The sequence below is a fragment of the Emys orbicularis genome, chromosome 2 (assembly GCF_028017835.1).
Source record: "Emys orbicularis isolate rEmyOrb1 chromosome 2, rEmyOrb1.hap1, whole genome shotgun sequence".
Taxonomy (NCBI): Eukaryota; Metazoa; Chordata; order Testudines; family Emydidae; genus Emys; species Emys orbicularis.
The window spans coordinates 177,097,871-177,114,589 of NC_088684.1; the positions used below are offsets into that span (position 1 = coordinate 177,097,871).

Below are 16,719 nucleotides of genomic sequence, written 5' to 3' on the forward strand. Positions count from 1 at the left end.
GAGGGGTGTGTGAGAGGGGTAGCGTGGGGATCTCTCTGCCATGGGGCCCTGGGGCTGAGGGGTCTGTGGGAGGGGCAGTGTGGGGATCTCTCTGCCATGAGGCCCTGGGGCTGAGAGGTTTGTGGGAGGGGCAGTGTGGGGATCTCTCTGCCTTTGGGTGCTTACATGGGAGGGGGAAACATTAAATCTTCTCTCCCCATCCCTTCACACCCCTGTCCTTCCTCTTCCCCCCTCCCCAGCAAGAGTCACCCTCTGCCCTTGTCTCTCTGACGCAGAGACCCCCATGGACCAGTCAGAGAAGAAGGACCTTGCCCCTGAGGAAAAGGCAGAGGAGGATGAAGATCTGGCCACAGAAGGAGAGGAAGAGGAGGAAGACCTAGAGACAGAGGAGGAGGAGAAGCAGGAAGAGGAAGTTCTGACCACAGAAAAAGAGGAGGAGGTGGAGGACCTAGCCATAAAAGAGGAGGAGGACATGACCACAGAGGAGGAGGAAGACCTGGACACAGTGGAGAAGGAGAAGGAGGAGAACCTGTCTGCAGAAGAGGAAGAAGAGGAGAAGGAGGAGGAGGAGGAGAATTTGTCAGCAGAAGAGGAGGAGGAGGAGCTCTCCATAGAAGAGGAAGAGGACTTGACCACAGAGAAGGAGCAGGAGGAAGAGCACCTGGCCACAGAGAAGGAGGAGGAGGATGTGGCCATACAGGGGGAAGAAGAAGAGGAGGTAGAGGACCTGGCTATAGACTAGGAGGACCCAGGAATGGAGCAGGACGAGGATGTGGTGATGTAGGGGGAAGAAGAGAAGGAGGTGGACCTGGCCATAGAGGAGGAGGAGCAAGAGGACCTGGCCAGAGAGGAAAACGAGAAGGAGGAAAAGGAGGAGGAGAACCTGGCCATGGAGAAGGAGAGGGAGGACCTGGCCATAGAGGAGGAAGTGGAGGAGGGGGACGACCTGGCCAGAGAGGACAAGAAGTAGGAAAAGGACGAGGAGAACCTGGCCACGGAGAAGGAGCAGGAGGAAGAGGACCTGGCCACAGAGGAGAAGGAGGAGGATGTGGCCATGCAGGGGGAAGAAGAAGAGGCAGAAGAGGAGGTAGAGGACCTGGCTATAGACTAGGAGGACCCAGGAATGGAGGAGGAGGAGGATGTGCTGATGCAGGGGGAAGAAGAAGAGGAGGGGGAGGACCTGGCCATAGGAATGGAGCACGTGGTCATGGACAAGAAAGCGGAAGAGGATGACTTGGATGAGGAGGAGGAGGAGGAGGGCAAGGCCAAGTCCTCCTCTACCTCCATGGCCAGGTCCCCCTTGCCCAGAGGCATAAATAGGGAAGTAATGAGTAGGAGCAGGGAGGGAATCTTACCTCTCTCTATAGCATTGGTGAGAGAGATAATGGAATAGTGACAGCCAGTTCTGGTGTCCGTGTTTTAAAGGATGGTGTTATATTGGAGAGGGTGCAGAAAAGAGTCACACAAATGATCTGAGAGCTGGAGAAAATGACCTACAGTGAGAGAGACAGACTGTAGGTGGGTGAAATTTAATGGCCTGGAACATTCAGGAGGTCAGATGAGATGATCCAATGGTGCCTTCTGGCCTTAAGCTCTATGAAACTCTATGAAGCATCGGCTCCCCCCACCTCTCCACCCCCCGCTCCGATGTGCTTCACCGCACAGAAGGGTGGCCGGCCAGCCTGGAATGGCCCTGCTCCAAAGCGGCCCTGGTGGAGAAGACAGCGGTGAGTGAGAGACGGCTGTGGGGACCTGGCGGGAGGGCAGGAGACCTCGGACAAGGAGGGGGCTCCCCTGGGCAGGGCACTGGAGGGGACAGCAGAGAGCAGGGATTCCTGGGGCTGAGGACTGGGCACCGCCAAGAGGAAATTCTGGGCGTAAGCGCTGGGGGCAGGTGGGGAATCGTGGGACTGGAGGGTAAGCTGAGGCTGGGGGTAGAAAGGTAAGGGGCAGCTGCGAGAGGCTGGGCAAGGGCCAAGTTGGAAGGGAAGGAAGGAATCGGGAGGACAGGGCCCAGCTGTGTTGCCAGAGGATCCTGCTGGCTGTGTCTGGGCAGCCTCTCTGGGAAGTGCCCAGGGGTCAGTGGGGCCTGAATCTGACCTTCTCCTTTGGGTCTTACAGGAACTAACTGAGGAGCTGCCCCAGGACTCTGGGCCCAGCTCTGTCCTCTCCAGCTCCATGGACCGCACGTGAAACCTCCCGTACCAGAATCTCCCGCGCAGCTCCCCCAGCTCCGGTGCTGCTCAGACCCAGACAAGCTGCCTCCTCCATGGCCAGGTTCTCCTCCACCTCCTGCACGGCCTGCAGTGATGGGTAAGGGAACCCATGGCCACACAGAGACCCCATGGGCACGGGTGGGGATTGAATCTGGGCCCTTCACCACCATGGGCACAAGCCCTGTCAGGCTCCCATTCAGAAAGCCATGGAAGGCTCTGCCTGCAGACACCCCCTCTCCATTCCCACTGCCAGACTCTTGCCGGCAGTGACAATGAAGAAGCAGGAGAACTCCTGCCAGAGAACCCCCGGGTTGCACAGTCGGGTGTCACTGGGACATCTCTGGGAGCCATTTCCAGAGTGTTCTGGTGGGGTCATTTTCCTTCTCTAACCCAGGGTGTGTCTGCTCCCAGAATCTCAGCCAGGGAGGCCACCCTGCAGAATATGGCCCCGCAGTTTGGCGATGGGCTGCAGGAGTCACCACGTAGGTGTGCAGCAGCCGTAGCGCCTGCATTGACCATGGGCCAAAACCTGCAGCCCTGACAGCCCAGGATACCCCCACGGATGGCAATGGGAGCATAGCCTGGGTAACTAGCTGCTGGGCCAGGGCATATAGAGAGAGGACTCAGAGATGCAGCAAACCAATGGCCAGAGAAGTGAAGGATGTAAGGGAAAGAGAAGAGCTAGGACATCTGGGGAGCTGCTGCAGTCAAGGGATCCCATCCGGAAGAGAGAAGATGGGTGGGTTAGACACACAAAGTCCTGCATCTTGGTAGGGGTTAGACTAGATGAACCTTGCCAGGGGCGGTGAGTTATATGGGCCCGTGGTGGCCAGGCTCCAGCAAATTCAGGGCCCAGGGGGTCTGGCTCCACCAATGTTCAGGGCAGGGTTTCTCCCCCAGCCCTGCCTGCCGCCCCCACACGCCTCCCCCGAGCATCTCTGCCTGCCCCCTGCAGCTCCGCCCTGCGCTCCCTGGCCGGCTGCTGCCACTGTGGGCTACAAGGGAGCGGTGCCAGGGGCAGGCTGAGGCGGCTGCTGCCCCTGCGGAGGGAGGAGGCGCATGGCAGCCTCCCCTCTCCCCCCGCGGCAAGTGATTCTGAGTCGAATCCGAGGGAGCCGGGGGCTTATTCTGGCAGGACCTCCTGAGCAGCAGCCTGGCGGGGCTTGGGTGAGTGTCTTGTCCCTGGGGGGATCCTCCCCTCTGGCCTCCCACCCCAGCCCCAGGGCAGCCTGCCTGCTGCACCCCAAACTCCTCATCCCTGGCCGAGCCCCACCCCCTGCACCCCCTCCCGTACCCCAACGCCCTGTCCCAGCCCAGAGCCTGCACCCAGCACCCAAACCCCCTCCAGTACCCCCTCCTGCACCCCAAGCCTCTGTCCCAGCCCAGAGCCTGCACCCAGCCCCCAAACCCCCTCCAGTACCCCCTCCTGCACCCCAAGCCTCTGTCCCAGCCCAGAGCCTGCACCCAGCCCCCAAACCCCCTCCAGTACCCCCTCCTGCACCCCAAGCCTCTGTCCCAGCCCAGAGCCTGCCCCCAGCCCCCAAACCCCCTCCAGTACCCCCTCCTGCACCCCAACCCTCTGTCCCAGCCCAGAGCCTGCACCCAGCACCCAAACCCCCTCTCACACCCAGCCCCCAACCCCCCCCACATCCCCTCCTGCACCCCAACCCTCTGTCCCAGCCCAGAGCCTGCACCCAGCACCCAAACCCCCTCTCACACCCAGCCCCCAACCCCCTCCCACACCCCCTCCTGCACCCCAACCCCCTGCCCCAGCCCAGAGCCAGCACCCAAACTCCCTCCTGCACCCTAACCCCCAGTCCCAGTCCAGAGCCTGCACCCAGCCCCCAAACCCCCTCTCACACCCAGCACCCCAAACCCCCTCCAGTACCCCCTCCCACACCCCAACCCCCGTCCAACCCAGAGCCTGCATCCAGCACCCAAACCCTCTCTCAAACCCAGCACCCCAAACCCCCTCCTGCACCCCAACGCCCTGTCCCAGCCCAGAGCCTGCACCCAGCCCCCAAACCCCCTCCCATACCCCCTCCCGCACCCCAACCCCCTGTCCCAGCCCAGAGCCTGCACCCAGCCCCCAAACCCCCTCTCATACCCAGCCCCCAAACCCCCTGTCCCAGCCCAGAGCCTGCACCCAGCACCCAAACTCCATCCCAGAGCCTGAACCCCCTTCTGCACCCCAACCCCAACCCCCTGTCCCAGTCCAGAGCCTGCACCCCAAACCCCCTCCTGCACCCAAACGCCCTCCCTGAACCTTGCAGTCCCTTCTAACCCGATGGGTCTATAATTCTTTGATTCTAGCATCTGTCACCTAAAAAGAAGGGCTGACGTGTATGGATTTCCTCCGCATCCTCTGCACTGAAGACAGAAGTATCTCCGCAATGGCCTGGTCTTCCTGGAGTGCTCCTTTAACACCTCGATCGCCTAGTGGCTTTGCTGACTGTTTGGCAGACTTCCTGCATCCCATGGACTTAACCAATACTTTGCTGTTAGTTGTTGTGCCTTAGCTAGTTGCTCTTCACATTCTTTTTTGGCCTTATTATACTTTTCATTTGACTTGCCAGAGTTTATGCTTCTTTGTATTTTCCTCACTAGGATTTGACTTCCAAAGTGCCTCTTTCACTCGGCTGTTTAGCCCTGGGGGCATTTTTTTTATCCTCGCACTGGTTTGTTTTTTATTTGCGGGATACATGTAGTGTGAGCCTCTAGCATGGTGTTTTTAAACAGTCTCCGTGCGCTTTGCTGGCATTTCACCCTGGCGTGTTGCTTTTAATTTCCATTTAACGAGCCCCCTCACGTCTGTGCAGTTCCCCTTTCTGAGTTGAATGCTCCTGCGGTGGGTTTCTTTGGCAGTTCCCCCTCCAGGGCTGTGCCATGTAATTCCATCAGGGCTGCGATTCCTGAGAGTAACTACTCCAGCGTGGAGGCTGCACGGTGAGAGCTCACACCGTGCACTGTCCTAAGCAGAGAACGTCTCCAAGGGCCGGCGCTGCAGTACCGCTCCTCGCCAACGCCGCCCGGCTCCGCTGCATGTGCCCCGTCAGCCAGCAGGGGTTTGTGCTCGATTGTCACAAAAGGGGGATAAAAGGACTCTCCTGATCTGTGTGAGGGGGACTGTTACCAGCATTCAGCCAGTATTCACAGAGGCGCTGGGCGTCATCTGGCCCCTCGGCAGCTCGGGGCACAGTGCAGAAAGTGAACTCACAGCCTGCGCTGATTCAATGTACTGCCCCCCCTTTGCTCCCCTCCCCCACACGGCCTGTTCCCTTTCCCCTCCCTCGCCTGCCCCCCGCAATGGGGCCTGTTTGCAACAGCAGCAGGTGCGGGGCCAGGGGCAGGAGCAACCTTGACCCACATATGTCACGGGGTTGGATAACCTCAGATGAAAGCACATGGCCCCATTACTCTCTGGGAGGGGCCGGAAGGGGTAGGTCGGTGGCAGCAGGGGGGGCACAGGGTCTCCTTCGCTCAGCTCAGGGCACTGTGCAGTTAACAGGACACTTGTTTTCCTTGGCGGCGACGGCGTCGTCTAGCCGTTCGTCCGTGACGCTCCCCAGTGCAGCAGGGCTCTATCCCTGCACCAATGAACTACACCAGGCCGCGCTGCAGGGACGGCGCGAGGAGGGGTGGGCCGGGCAGCTTCCTCTCAGCAATCAGCCCCACGGCCATCGAGATGCTCTTTTAAAGTCACTTTCCCAGTCAGGAAGCTGCAGAGGGGCTGGAGTGTGAGACAGAGCAGCCCACCTGCCCCCACAGGCCAGCCCATGCCATGCCGGCAGCTCAGTGCAGGGCACATTCCTGGTCACTGAGCTCAACGCCCATCGGCTCACCTGGATGGTGTGTCCCTCTGCCTAGGACGGCAGATCAGCCCCTTAGCACAGGGCTCTGGAGACCCCGCCCGCGAGAGGGGTCCCACAGGACAGAGAGCGGATCATGCTAGTGCAGGGGCATCAGCTAGCAACCAGAGGGGAGCACGGAGCTAGCAGCTAGCAGAGGGGAGCACGGAGATGAAATGTCCAGGCGCCTCTGTGGTGGAAAGGGTCTCTGAGGCTCAGGGCAGGAGGCTACCAACCCTCAGGGACCCGCTCTGACTCCTGTGCTCACGGCCCTCCAGGGGCTAGTGCAGACGGGAGAGGGGCACAATCTGGGGACACACACACACTAGTGATAAGCCACCTGTGAGGTCAGAGGTGCAGAGCACCCCCGCCATCCGGAGACCTAAACTGCCCTCCACACCAACCATGTCACTCCTCCAAAATCCCAACCCGGCCTGGCCTCTCCCCGCTCCTCTCTGGGACACTCAGTGCTGGGCTAGAGCGCTGGCAGCCACCGTGCGAGGAGATTGTCTGCACACGGGGATCTCGCTCACCGTCCTCCCTCACCCTCAGGAGGGGACACAGCACAGACCCACTGAACCCCATCACCCCTCGGAAGGGGGCTCAGGCCCAGCCAGATGTTCAACAAGGACAAGTGCAGAGTCCTGCACTTCGGACGGAAGAATCCCATGCACTGCTACAGGCTGGGGACCAACTGGCTAAGCGGCAGTTCTGCAGAAAAGGACCTGGGGATTACAGTGGATGAGAAGCTGGATTTGAGTCAGCAGTGTGCCCTTGTTGCCAGAAGGCTAACAGCATATTGGGCTACATTCGTAGGAGCATTGCCAGCAGATCGAGGGAAGTGATTATTCCCCTGTATTCGGCACCGGTGAGGCCATATCCGGAGTGTGCGTCTAAGTGGGTATTCACCCACGAAAGCTTATGCTCCAATACATCTGTTAGTCTATAAAGTGCAGGACTCTTTGTTGCTTTTTACAGATCCAGACTAACACGGCTACCCCTCTGATACTTGATCCGGAGTATTGTGTCCAGTTTTGGTCCCTCCAGTACAGAAAGGATGTGGACAATTGGAGAGATTCCAGCGGAGGGCAAGGAAAATGATCAGGGGTCTGGGGCACATGATGTATGAGGAGAGGCTGAGGGAACTGGGCTTATTTAGTCTGCAGAAGAGAAAAGTGAGGGGGGATTTGATAGCAGCTTTTGATAGCAGCATCTCCTGAATGTTCAAGAGTTCCACTGAATGGGAATGTGAAATGAATTTAAACATCAACATTTTTCCTGTTGAAATGTACAAACGCCGAGCAAACCTGTCCATCGTCTAAAATCAGTTCCGGTCCTCTGAGGCTCTAGTTTGCTTTCATCGATTAAACAAAGATAAGTTTCAGAGGGGGAGCCGTGTTAGTCTGTTTCAGCAAAAACAACGAGGAGTCCTGTGGCACCTTAAAGACTAACAAATCTGACAAGGTGGGTTCCAGCCCATGAAAGCTTATGCCCAAATCAATGTGTTAGTCTTTAAGGTGCCACAGGACTCCTCCTTGTTCAAACAACGATAGAATATGAATGTACATTTGCAGGTCCTTGTTCTCCACGAGCGATGCTGTGCAGAAGAACAAGAACCACATCCAGTTGGGGCTCAGGAGTTAGCAGAGATCACCAGCACCTTGGCTCCTTCACAGTCAGCCAGCAGTAGCGGGGCCCCAGGACAAGCCACAAGAACCAGCCAGTGGCTCTAAGCAGGAAAATAGCCACCAAGAAGCTGGCTAGAGCTGCCAGGATCCCCAGAAAGGCCACCATGCCCATGTCCAGGAATAGTCCTAAGAAAGTGGTGGCTGCAGCAGGGACCAAAAAAGGCAGAGTAAAGCCCTGCAAAGGTCACTGCTGCCAATCCCCAGAAGGTGGTCAAGAGCCCACCTGAAAGTAAGACAGGAGAGAGCAAGGCTAAAACCAAACCGAAAGCCAGGGCTAAAAATGTGGCCCTGAGAAAGAAGTGAAGCGATTTCCATGGGGATGACTCCTGTTCCCCAAATGTTCTTTTAAGACTGACCGTGGACCTCCCAGAAAGAGCCAGATCCCACAGGACAAACAGCCCCACGGAGCGCAAAGTAAGGTGGAGGCAGTGAGGGGTGTGTGTGCGGAGGGTGTTTCTCTTACACAGGGGAAGTGTTGTGTTTTGTGAAGCACCTTCCAGATGAATGCGGCTCTGACAGGGGATCTGCCCATCGCTCCTATGTGAGTCTGTGATCTGCTTCTGCTGTCTGAGAGGGACACTCGCTATCTGAGGCATAGCTACGCAGCACATCTGTGATGAGGACAGGTTACAAACGCTGGGTTCAATGACAGATGAGGTCTGGGAGGTTCTGGAAGGGGAATGGCAGCGCCACACAGGGTCATAATACTCAGACAGGGGCCTCACTTTCACTTCCCCTTTGTTTTCCATCACTCATTCCCTGACAGCCCCTCGCCACACACACACAGTCACAACCCTCTCCGTGTCCCACACACACTCCATTGGCTACAGCCTCTCTGTGACTCCCTGTAATGATGCGGTTCTGGCGGGACCCAACGGAGAGTGCCAATTCAGGACAAATCGCGTAAAACAGGGCACTTACAGCCCAAGGCTGGGGTTTTTCCACCTCTAAGGCAAACCAAACCAGCCAGACAGAGAAGACTTCGCTCTCACCCCACTGGCTAACCACAAGTCACACAAGCCATTCCCTTAGACACTCCAGTTTCCCAGTATCACCACCAGTGCCACTCGTTATGGGGACAAATGGTTATGAAAACCAATACCCCAGTAAAAGAAAAAAGGTTCTCTCGATCGCAAAGGACCAAGCCCCAGACCCAGGTCAATAGACAAATCAGATCTTACCCACAAATCACGCTGTTGCCAATCCTTTAGAATCTAAAATCTAAAGGTTTATTCATAAAAGGAAAAAGATATAGATGAGAGCTAGAATTGGTTAAATGGAATCAATTACATACAGTAAAGGCAAAGTTCTTGGTTCAGGCTTGTAGCAGTGATGAAGTAAACTGCAGGTTCAAAATCAAGTCTCTGGAACATCCCCAGCTGGGATGGGTCCTCAGTCCTTTGTTCAGAGCTTCAGTTTGAAGCAAAGTTCCTCCAGAGGTAAGAAGCAGGATTGAAGACAAGATGGAGACGAGGCATCTGCCTTTTATAGCCTTTTCCAGGTGTAAGAACACCTCTTTGTTCTTACTGTGGAAAATTACAGCAAAATGGAGTCTGGAGTCACATGGGCCAGTCCCTGCATACTTTGCTGAGTTGCAAGGCGTATTTGCCTTCTCTCAATGGGTCAATTGTATAGCTGATGGTCCTTAATGGGCCATCCAGCAGGCTAGGCAGAGCTAACACAAACTTGTCTGGGGTGTCACCCAAAAGCATAGCATAAGTTTGAAATACAGACAGTATAGAGCCAATATTCATAACTTCAACTACAAAATTGATACACACATATAGACAGCATAATCATAACCAGCAATCCATAACCTTGTCTTAGACACCTCATTTGACCCCCTTTATACAAGATTTGGTGCCACTATAGGACTTTGGTTGCAACCATGTTCTATATGGTCCCAGATTATATGAATAACGTCACACTCCCCCAGATGGGGGCTTGTCTCTGCATCACCTCAGCAGGGAAGGAGAGAGGCTGAAGGAGGACAAGAGACAGGTGGGGCTAGACAGGAATGGAAGAGACACTTCCTCCTCCTCTTCTTAAGAGACACCTTAAGCTCACCCTTGAGAAGTTCTAGCCCTAGGTGGTTTAAACCAGTCACCTTCCCATTAACAGCTGGTGGCAGGAACCAGCTTGATCACTGAAGGCTGGCTACCTGTTCCTGCCTTCCTGAGGGACTAGAACATGGATTTTGTGTGGTTCACTCAACCCCTCCCTCCTTCCAAATCCACCCTTGAGACAAGGAGGCCAGCGCTTCAATGTGTGCTCCAGGGGTTAGCGCGCAGTACTTGTAGAGCAGTGCTGTGTGGAGGGATGCTGAGGTTGTGAGTTTAAGCTTTACCTGAAGCATTGTCTGTTTTCTTTAAGCAAATGGCTTCAGCCATTCATCTTGCCCTGTGGAAAATACAATTCCAGCTCAGAAGACACTGAGAAAGGGAGACATCCAGGTCAGCCCCCTTCACTTGTTACTTTGGCTACAGAAGTGGTTCTCAACCTATTTGCCATTGTGGGTGCATATGCAGCTCTCTGTGTGTTACGTGGGCCACAGCCACACAATATATCTACGACTTGTATGTCTCTGAGGATGTCACGTGGGCCGCACCTGTGCTGATTGGGCCGCAAACGGCCCCTGGGCCCCAGGTTGAGAACCACAGAGTGCAGGGCAGAATCTACAGCTCTGTGATACTCTGCTGTCCACCAACCCTCTGTGTCACGATGGCTCCAGCAGAGCCTAGAGCACGGCCCATCCTGTGAGTCTGGACCCCCTGACCCTGCCTCAATCTACGTCTGGGGGAATTCTGCCCCACTGTGCACCTCAGTTCTCCGTAAGCTGCACGGCCGCAGTGTATTTAGCGCCATGCAGCCGCTCAGGGAACCCGCCCAGCCAGGACCCGCTGCGGCCGGGGGAGGGAGGCCCGACCCCAACCTAGCCCTGGACCTGCTGCAGCCGCCCCCCTGACCCCCCTCCACCCCAGGCCCTGCTCACATTCCTCCCTTTCCCTCAAGTCCCCTCCCTGCCTCTTCCTGCCCCTGCTCCACCCCATCCCACCTCCTCCCCCAAACGCTCCCTGTCCCACTCCTCCTCCTCCTTTCTGGAGCTGTTCGCGGTGTGGGGGGAGGCACTGGGAGGGAGGGGCAGGAGTTGGTCAGCGGGGCCACCAGCAAGTGAGACGCTCTGGGGGCCAGGGGGAGCTTGGCTGTCTCGGTGTCTCTTAGTAGCACCGAGTAATTTTTCTCTAGGTGCTCCAGCCCTGCAGCATCCACGGAGTACGTGCCTATTGGGGTGACCCTCCCCAGACCCCAACTCAGCCCCAGACCTGCCACGGCAGGGAGAGGCACCTCTCTCTCCCCCAGCCAGGGGCTGCTGCGGAGAGAGAGAGCTAATGTAGTGCCCATCTTTACAAAAGGGAAGAAGGAGGATCCGGGGAACTACAGGCCAGTCAGCCTCACCTCAGTCCCTGGAAAAATCATGGAGCAGGTCCTCAAGGAATCAATTCTGAAGCACGTACAGGAAAGAAAAGTGATCAGGAACAGTCCGCATGGATTCACCAAGGATAAGTCATGCCTGACTAACCTAATTGCCTTCTATGATGAGATAACTGGCTCTGTGGATGAGGGGAAAGCAATGGACGTGTTATTCCTTGACTTTAGCAAAGCTTTTGATACGGTCTCCCACAGTATTCTTGACAGCAAGTTAAAGAAGTACGGGCTGGATGAATGGACTGTAAGATGGATAGAAAGCTGGCTAGATCGTTGGGCTCAACGGGTAGTGATCAATGGCTCCATGTCTAGTTGGCAGCCGGTATCAAGTGGAGTGCCCCAAGGGTCAGTCCTGGGGCCGGTTTTGTTCAATATCTTCTGGAGGATGGCATGGATTGCACCCTCTGCAAGTTTGCAGATGACACTAAACTGGGAGGAGTGGTAGATACGCTGGAGAGTAGGGATAGGATACAGAGGGACCTGGACAAATTGGAGGATTGGGCCAAAAGAATGAGTCCAGCGGAGGGCAAGAAAAATGATTAGGGGGCTGGAGCACATGACTTATGAGGAGAGGCTGAGGGAACTGGGATTGTTTAGTCTGCAGAAGAGAAGAATGAGGGGGATTTGATAGCTGCTTTCAACTACCTGAAAGGGGGTTCCAAAGAGGATGGATCTAGACCAGGGGTCGACAACCTTTCAGAAGTGGTGTGCCGAAGCTTCATTTATTCACTCTAATTTAAGGTTTCGCGTGCCAGTAATACCTTTTAACATTTTTGGAAGGTCTCTTTCTACAAGACTATAATACATAACTAAACTATCGTTGTATGTAAAGTAAGTAAGTTTTTTTAAATGTTTAAGACGCTTCATTTAAAATTAAATTAAAATGCAGAGTCCCCCAGACCGGTGGCCAGGCCCGGGCAGTGTGAGTGACACTGAAAATCAGCTCGCGTGCCGGCTTCGGCACCCGTGCCATAGGTTGCCTACCCCTGATCTAGACTGTTCTCAGTGGTATCAGATGACAGAACAAGGAGCAATGGTCTCAAGTTGCAGTGGGGGAGGTTTAGGCTGGATATTAGGAAAAACTTTTTCACTAGGCGGGGGGTGAAGCACTGGAATGGGTTCCCTAGGGAAGTGGTGGAATCTCCATCATTAGAGGTTTTTAAGGTCAGGCTTGACAAAGCCCTGGCTGGGATGATTTAGTTGGGGTTGGTCCTGCTTTGATCAGGGGGTTAGACTAGATACCTCCTGAGGTCCCTTCCAACCCTGATCTTCTATGATTGGGGGAGGTCCCGCATGATTGGAAAAAAGGCAAATATAATGCCCGTCTTTAAAAAAGGGAAGAAAGAGAACCTGGGGAACTACAGACTGGTCCGCCTCACCTCAGTCCCTGGCAAAATGATGGAGTAGGTCCTCAAGGAATCCATTTTGAAGCACTTGGAGAAGAGGAAGGCTGATCGGGAACAGTCAACATGGATTCACCAAGGGCAAGTCATGCCTGACCAACCTGATTGCCCCGCGACAACATCCCTATCACCCTCATAGATTCATAGATTCATAGATTCTAGGACTGGAAGGGACCTCGAGAGGTCATCGAGTCCAGACCCCTGCCCGCATGGCAGGACCAAATACTGTCTAGACCATCCCTGATAGACATTTATCTAACCTACTCTTAAATATCTCCAGAGATGGAGATTCCACAACCTCCCTAGGCAATTTATTCCAGTGTTTAACCACCCTGACAGTTAGGAACTTTTTCCTAGTGTCCAACCTAGACCTCCCTTGCTGCAGTTTAAGCCCATTGCTTCTTGTTCTATCCTCAGAGGCTAAGGTGAACAAGTTTTCTCCCTCCTCCTTATGACACCCTTTTAGATACCTGAAAACTGCTATCATGTCCCCTCTCAGTCTTCTCTTTTCCAAACTAAACAAACCCAATTCTTTCAGCCTTCCTTCATAGGTCATGTTCTCAAGACCTTTAATCATTCTTGTTGCTCTTCTCTGGACCCTTTCCAATTTCTCCACATCTTTCTTGAAATGCGGTGCCCAGAACTGGACACAATACTCCAGCTGAGGCCTAACCAGAGCAGAGTAGAGTGGAAGAATGACTTCTCGTGTCTTGCTCACAACACACCCGTTAATACATCCCAGAATCATGTTTGCTTTTTTTGCAACAGCATCACACTGTTGACTCATATTTAGTCAACAGTTCATGTCCCATTGAACCAGCTAACGTCCCTGTTCGGGCTAAACTTTCTTTCGTCTAGGCAATATTGACTGCCCAGAGGCACTAACTCACCCCCTCTGGTGCCTGGGCCACGTGCAGGGGAACAGCTACTGCTCTCGGTTACGCTGCAGCTCAAGGGGCAGAGGTCTGCGCCTGGTGGATCAAAGGGCCTTGGTCTGAGGATGAGTCGGGGGGGCGGGGTTGGTTTGGTTCCCCAGGATGTTGAGGTTGGGAGCTGTACAAATATAGGAAATGACACAAAAAATGTGCAGCCGCCTTGTCTGTGCGTGATCCTGGGGGCAGGAGGACAAGGCCGCTGTCTCTGAGCAAGACCCAGCAGCACCAGGGGTCGGTGCCGGATGTGCAATGGGCACAAACACGCCTGACACAGGCTCACTTGTGCAGCAATCCCTCTGCACTGCTCCTCCCTGGTCCAGCCAGCCCCAGACGAGCCTGTCCCAGAGACACGGGCTGCCCCGTCACCCCAGTGCCCCGTGACCCCAGCCGGATCTGGAGTGGCTCCTCTCTCAGAGGACAGCCCGGCAGAGCTGGGTCACAACTGTGGCCTATGGAGGGTCCCTGGTTTTGAACACGTAACATCACACAAGGGGCTTCCCGAACTGTCTGGGCGATGCTGCTCCACACGCTCCCCAGGACATTAGGAACCAGGCGGTTGTTAGGGTTCCAACGCCCCTCACCGGGCGTGTTTGCAGCCGGAGGCTGGCAATGGGGGGCAGGGGGGGCTGGCAATGGGGGGCAGGGAGAGACTGGCAATGGGGGTGGGGGGTGCAGGGAGAGGCTGTCAATGGGGGCAGGGGGGTGCAGGGAGATGATGGCAATGGGGGGTGGGGGGCAGGGAGAGGCTGGCAGTGGGAGGCAGGGGGATGCAGGGAGAGGCTGGCAATGGGGGCAGGGGGGTGCAGGGATAGGATGGCAATGAGGGGTGGGGGGTGCAGCCAGAGGCTGGCAATGGGGGGCAAGGGGGTGCAGCCAGAGGATGGCAATGGGGGGCGGGGGGTGCAGCCAGAGGGTGGCAATGGGGGGCAGGGGGGGCAGGGAGAAGATGGCAATGGGGGTGAGGGGTGCAGCCAGAGGTGGCAATGGGGGGTGGAGGGGCAGGGAGAGGCTGGCAATGGGGGTAGGGGGGTGCAGGGATAGGATGGCAATGAGGGGTGGGGGGTGCAGCCAGAGGATGGCAATGGGGGGCAGGGGGTGCAGCCAGAGGGTGGCAATGGGGGGGCAGGGAGAGGCTGGCAATGGGGGGCAGGGGGTGCAGCCAGAGGCTGGCAATGGGGGGCGGAGGGTGCAGCCAGTGGCTGGCAATGGGGGGCAGGGAGAGGCTGGCAATGGGGGGTGGGGGATGCAGGGAGAGGATGGCAATGGGGGGCAGGGAGAGGATGGCAATGGGGGGTGGGGGATGCAGGGAGAGGATGGCAATGGGGGGCAGGGAGAGGATGGCAATGGGGGGCGGGTGGAGTGCAGGGAGAGGCTGGCAATGGGGGGGTAAGGGGGGCAGGGAGAGGCTGGCAATGGGGGGCCGGGGGATGCAGGGAGAGGCTGGCAATGGGGGGCGGGGGGTGCAGCCAGAGGATGGCAATGGGGGGCAGGGGTTGCAGCCAGAGGGTGGCAATGGGGGGGCAGGGGGGCCGGGAGAGGCTGGCAATGGGGAGGCGGGGGGGTGCAGGGACAGCCTGGCAATGGGGGGGGGGGTAAGGGGTGCAGCCAGAGACTGGCAATGAGGGGCAGGGGGTGCAGGGAGAGGCTGGCAATGAGGGGCAGGGGGGGCAGGGAGAAGATGGCAATGTGGGGCGGGGATGCAGGGGGCTGTGGGTCACGCCCCTTCCCCCACTCCTCCCCCGGCCGGAGATCTGGGCCCGGCCCCACTGCCCGGGACGCTCCATCTCCCGGCGATCCCGGGGCAGGCGCTGGCTGCAGCCCGGCCGGATGCACAGGAAGGGGCCGGGCTCGGGAGCGGTGGGGGGGAAGTGGGGCGGACAGCCCCAGAGATTGGACACGGGGTAACCCCTGGGGCCGGGGGGAGACCCCGGGGAAAGTGACTCCGCACTAGGGCGCCTGGGAGCGGCCCCGGCACAGCTGGGGGCCGGGGGGGTCCCCTGTGGAGCGGTATCGGGGAGGGGGGAGCCGGAGTTGCGGGGGGGGGAGGTCAGTGGATGCGGGGGGGGGGGGGTTGAACTGTCTGTGCAGCCGGGAGATGGGGAGGGAGATGCGGGGGGGGGGCTGAGAGCCACTGACCGGAACTGTGAACACGTGTCTCTGCCAGCCCCTGCTCTGCCCCTTCCCCGCTCTGGGCTGGGGCAGGGGTGGGGGTGTAGGAGGGGGGAGGGAGTTTGGGTGCGGGATGTGGGAGGGGTGCAGGCCCCGGGAGGGAGTTTGGATGCAGGAGGGGGAGGGGTGCAGGCTCTGGGAGGGAGTTTGGGTGAGGGGGTGGGCGTGCAGGCTCTGGGAGGAAATGAGAGTGTAGGAGGGGGTGCCGGGTGCAGGCTCGGCTGGGGCAGTGGTGGGGGTGCAGGAGGGGTGAGGGGAGCAGGTTCTGGGAGGGAGTTTGGGTGCAGGAGGGGTGCAGGGTGCAGGCTCTGGGGGGGAGTTTGGGTGCAGGGGGTGAGGGGGTGGGCGTGCAGGCTCTTGGAGGAAATGGGGGTGTGGGGTGCCAGCTCTGGGATGGAGTGTGGGTGCTGGATGCAGGCTCTGGGCTGGGGCAGGGGTGGGGTGCAGGAGGGGTGAGAGGGTGCAGGCCCTGGGAGGGAGTTTGGGTTAGCGGGGAGGGAGTTTGGGGGCGGGAAGGGGTGTGGGGGGAGGCGGTGGGGTGCAGGCTCTTGGAGTGGGTGGAGGATGCAGCATTTACCTGGGGCACCCCCCTCGGGCAGCAGCTCCTAGGCGGCGTAGGCCAGGGGGTCTCCGTGCGCTGCTGTCCCTCTCCCCCCCAGGGGCCGAGCGCAGGGATGGGCCTTTTAAAATCGCACGCGGGCGGCAGGTGGGACCGGGGGCCGTGGCGGGGGGGGAGTGCGCGGGGGCGGCAGGTGGGGGGGAGGGGAAGGAGGGTGCGGGGGTGGCAGGAAGGACTGGGGGACGCGTGGGGGCGGCAGGCGGGGTCGCGGGAGAGACCCGGCCCCGAACATTGGTGGAGCCGGGCCCCAGGCCAGGAATATTCCTGGTGCCCAGGCACCACGAGCCCCTACAACTCGCCGCCCGTGCCTCCTCATTTCCCCCCGCACCTGCTGGGTCCCTCCTCGCCATCCCCT

At 57.7% G+C, this 16,719-nt stretch overlaps 1 protein-coding gene across 1 annotated transcript in view; it reads left to right on the forward strand.

Annotated features, from left to right (window-relative positions):
- The first annotated feature begins 1,123 nt into the window (after positions 1-1,123).
- Positions 1,124-16,719, forward strand: part of ZNF189 (zinc finger protein 189) — a 93,733-nt gene continuing 78,137 nt past the window's right edge. Inside the window, exon 1 of the mRNA XM_065398384.1 lies at positions 1,124-1,293. Coding sequence (XP_065254456.1) covers positions 1,124-1,293 — 170 coding nt within the window. The remainder of the gene's footprint in view (positions 1,294-16,719) is intronic.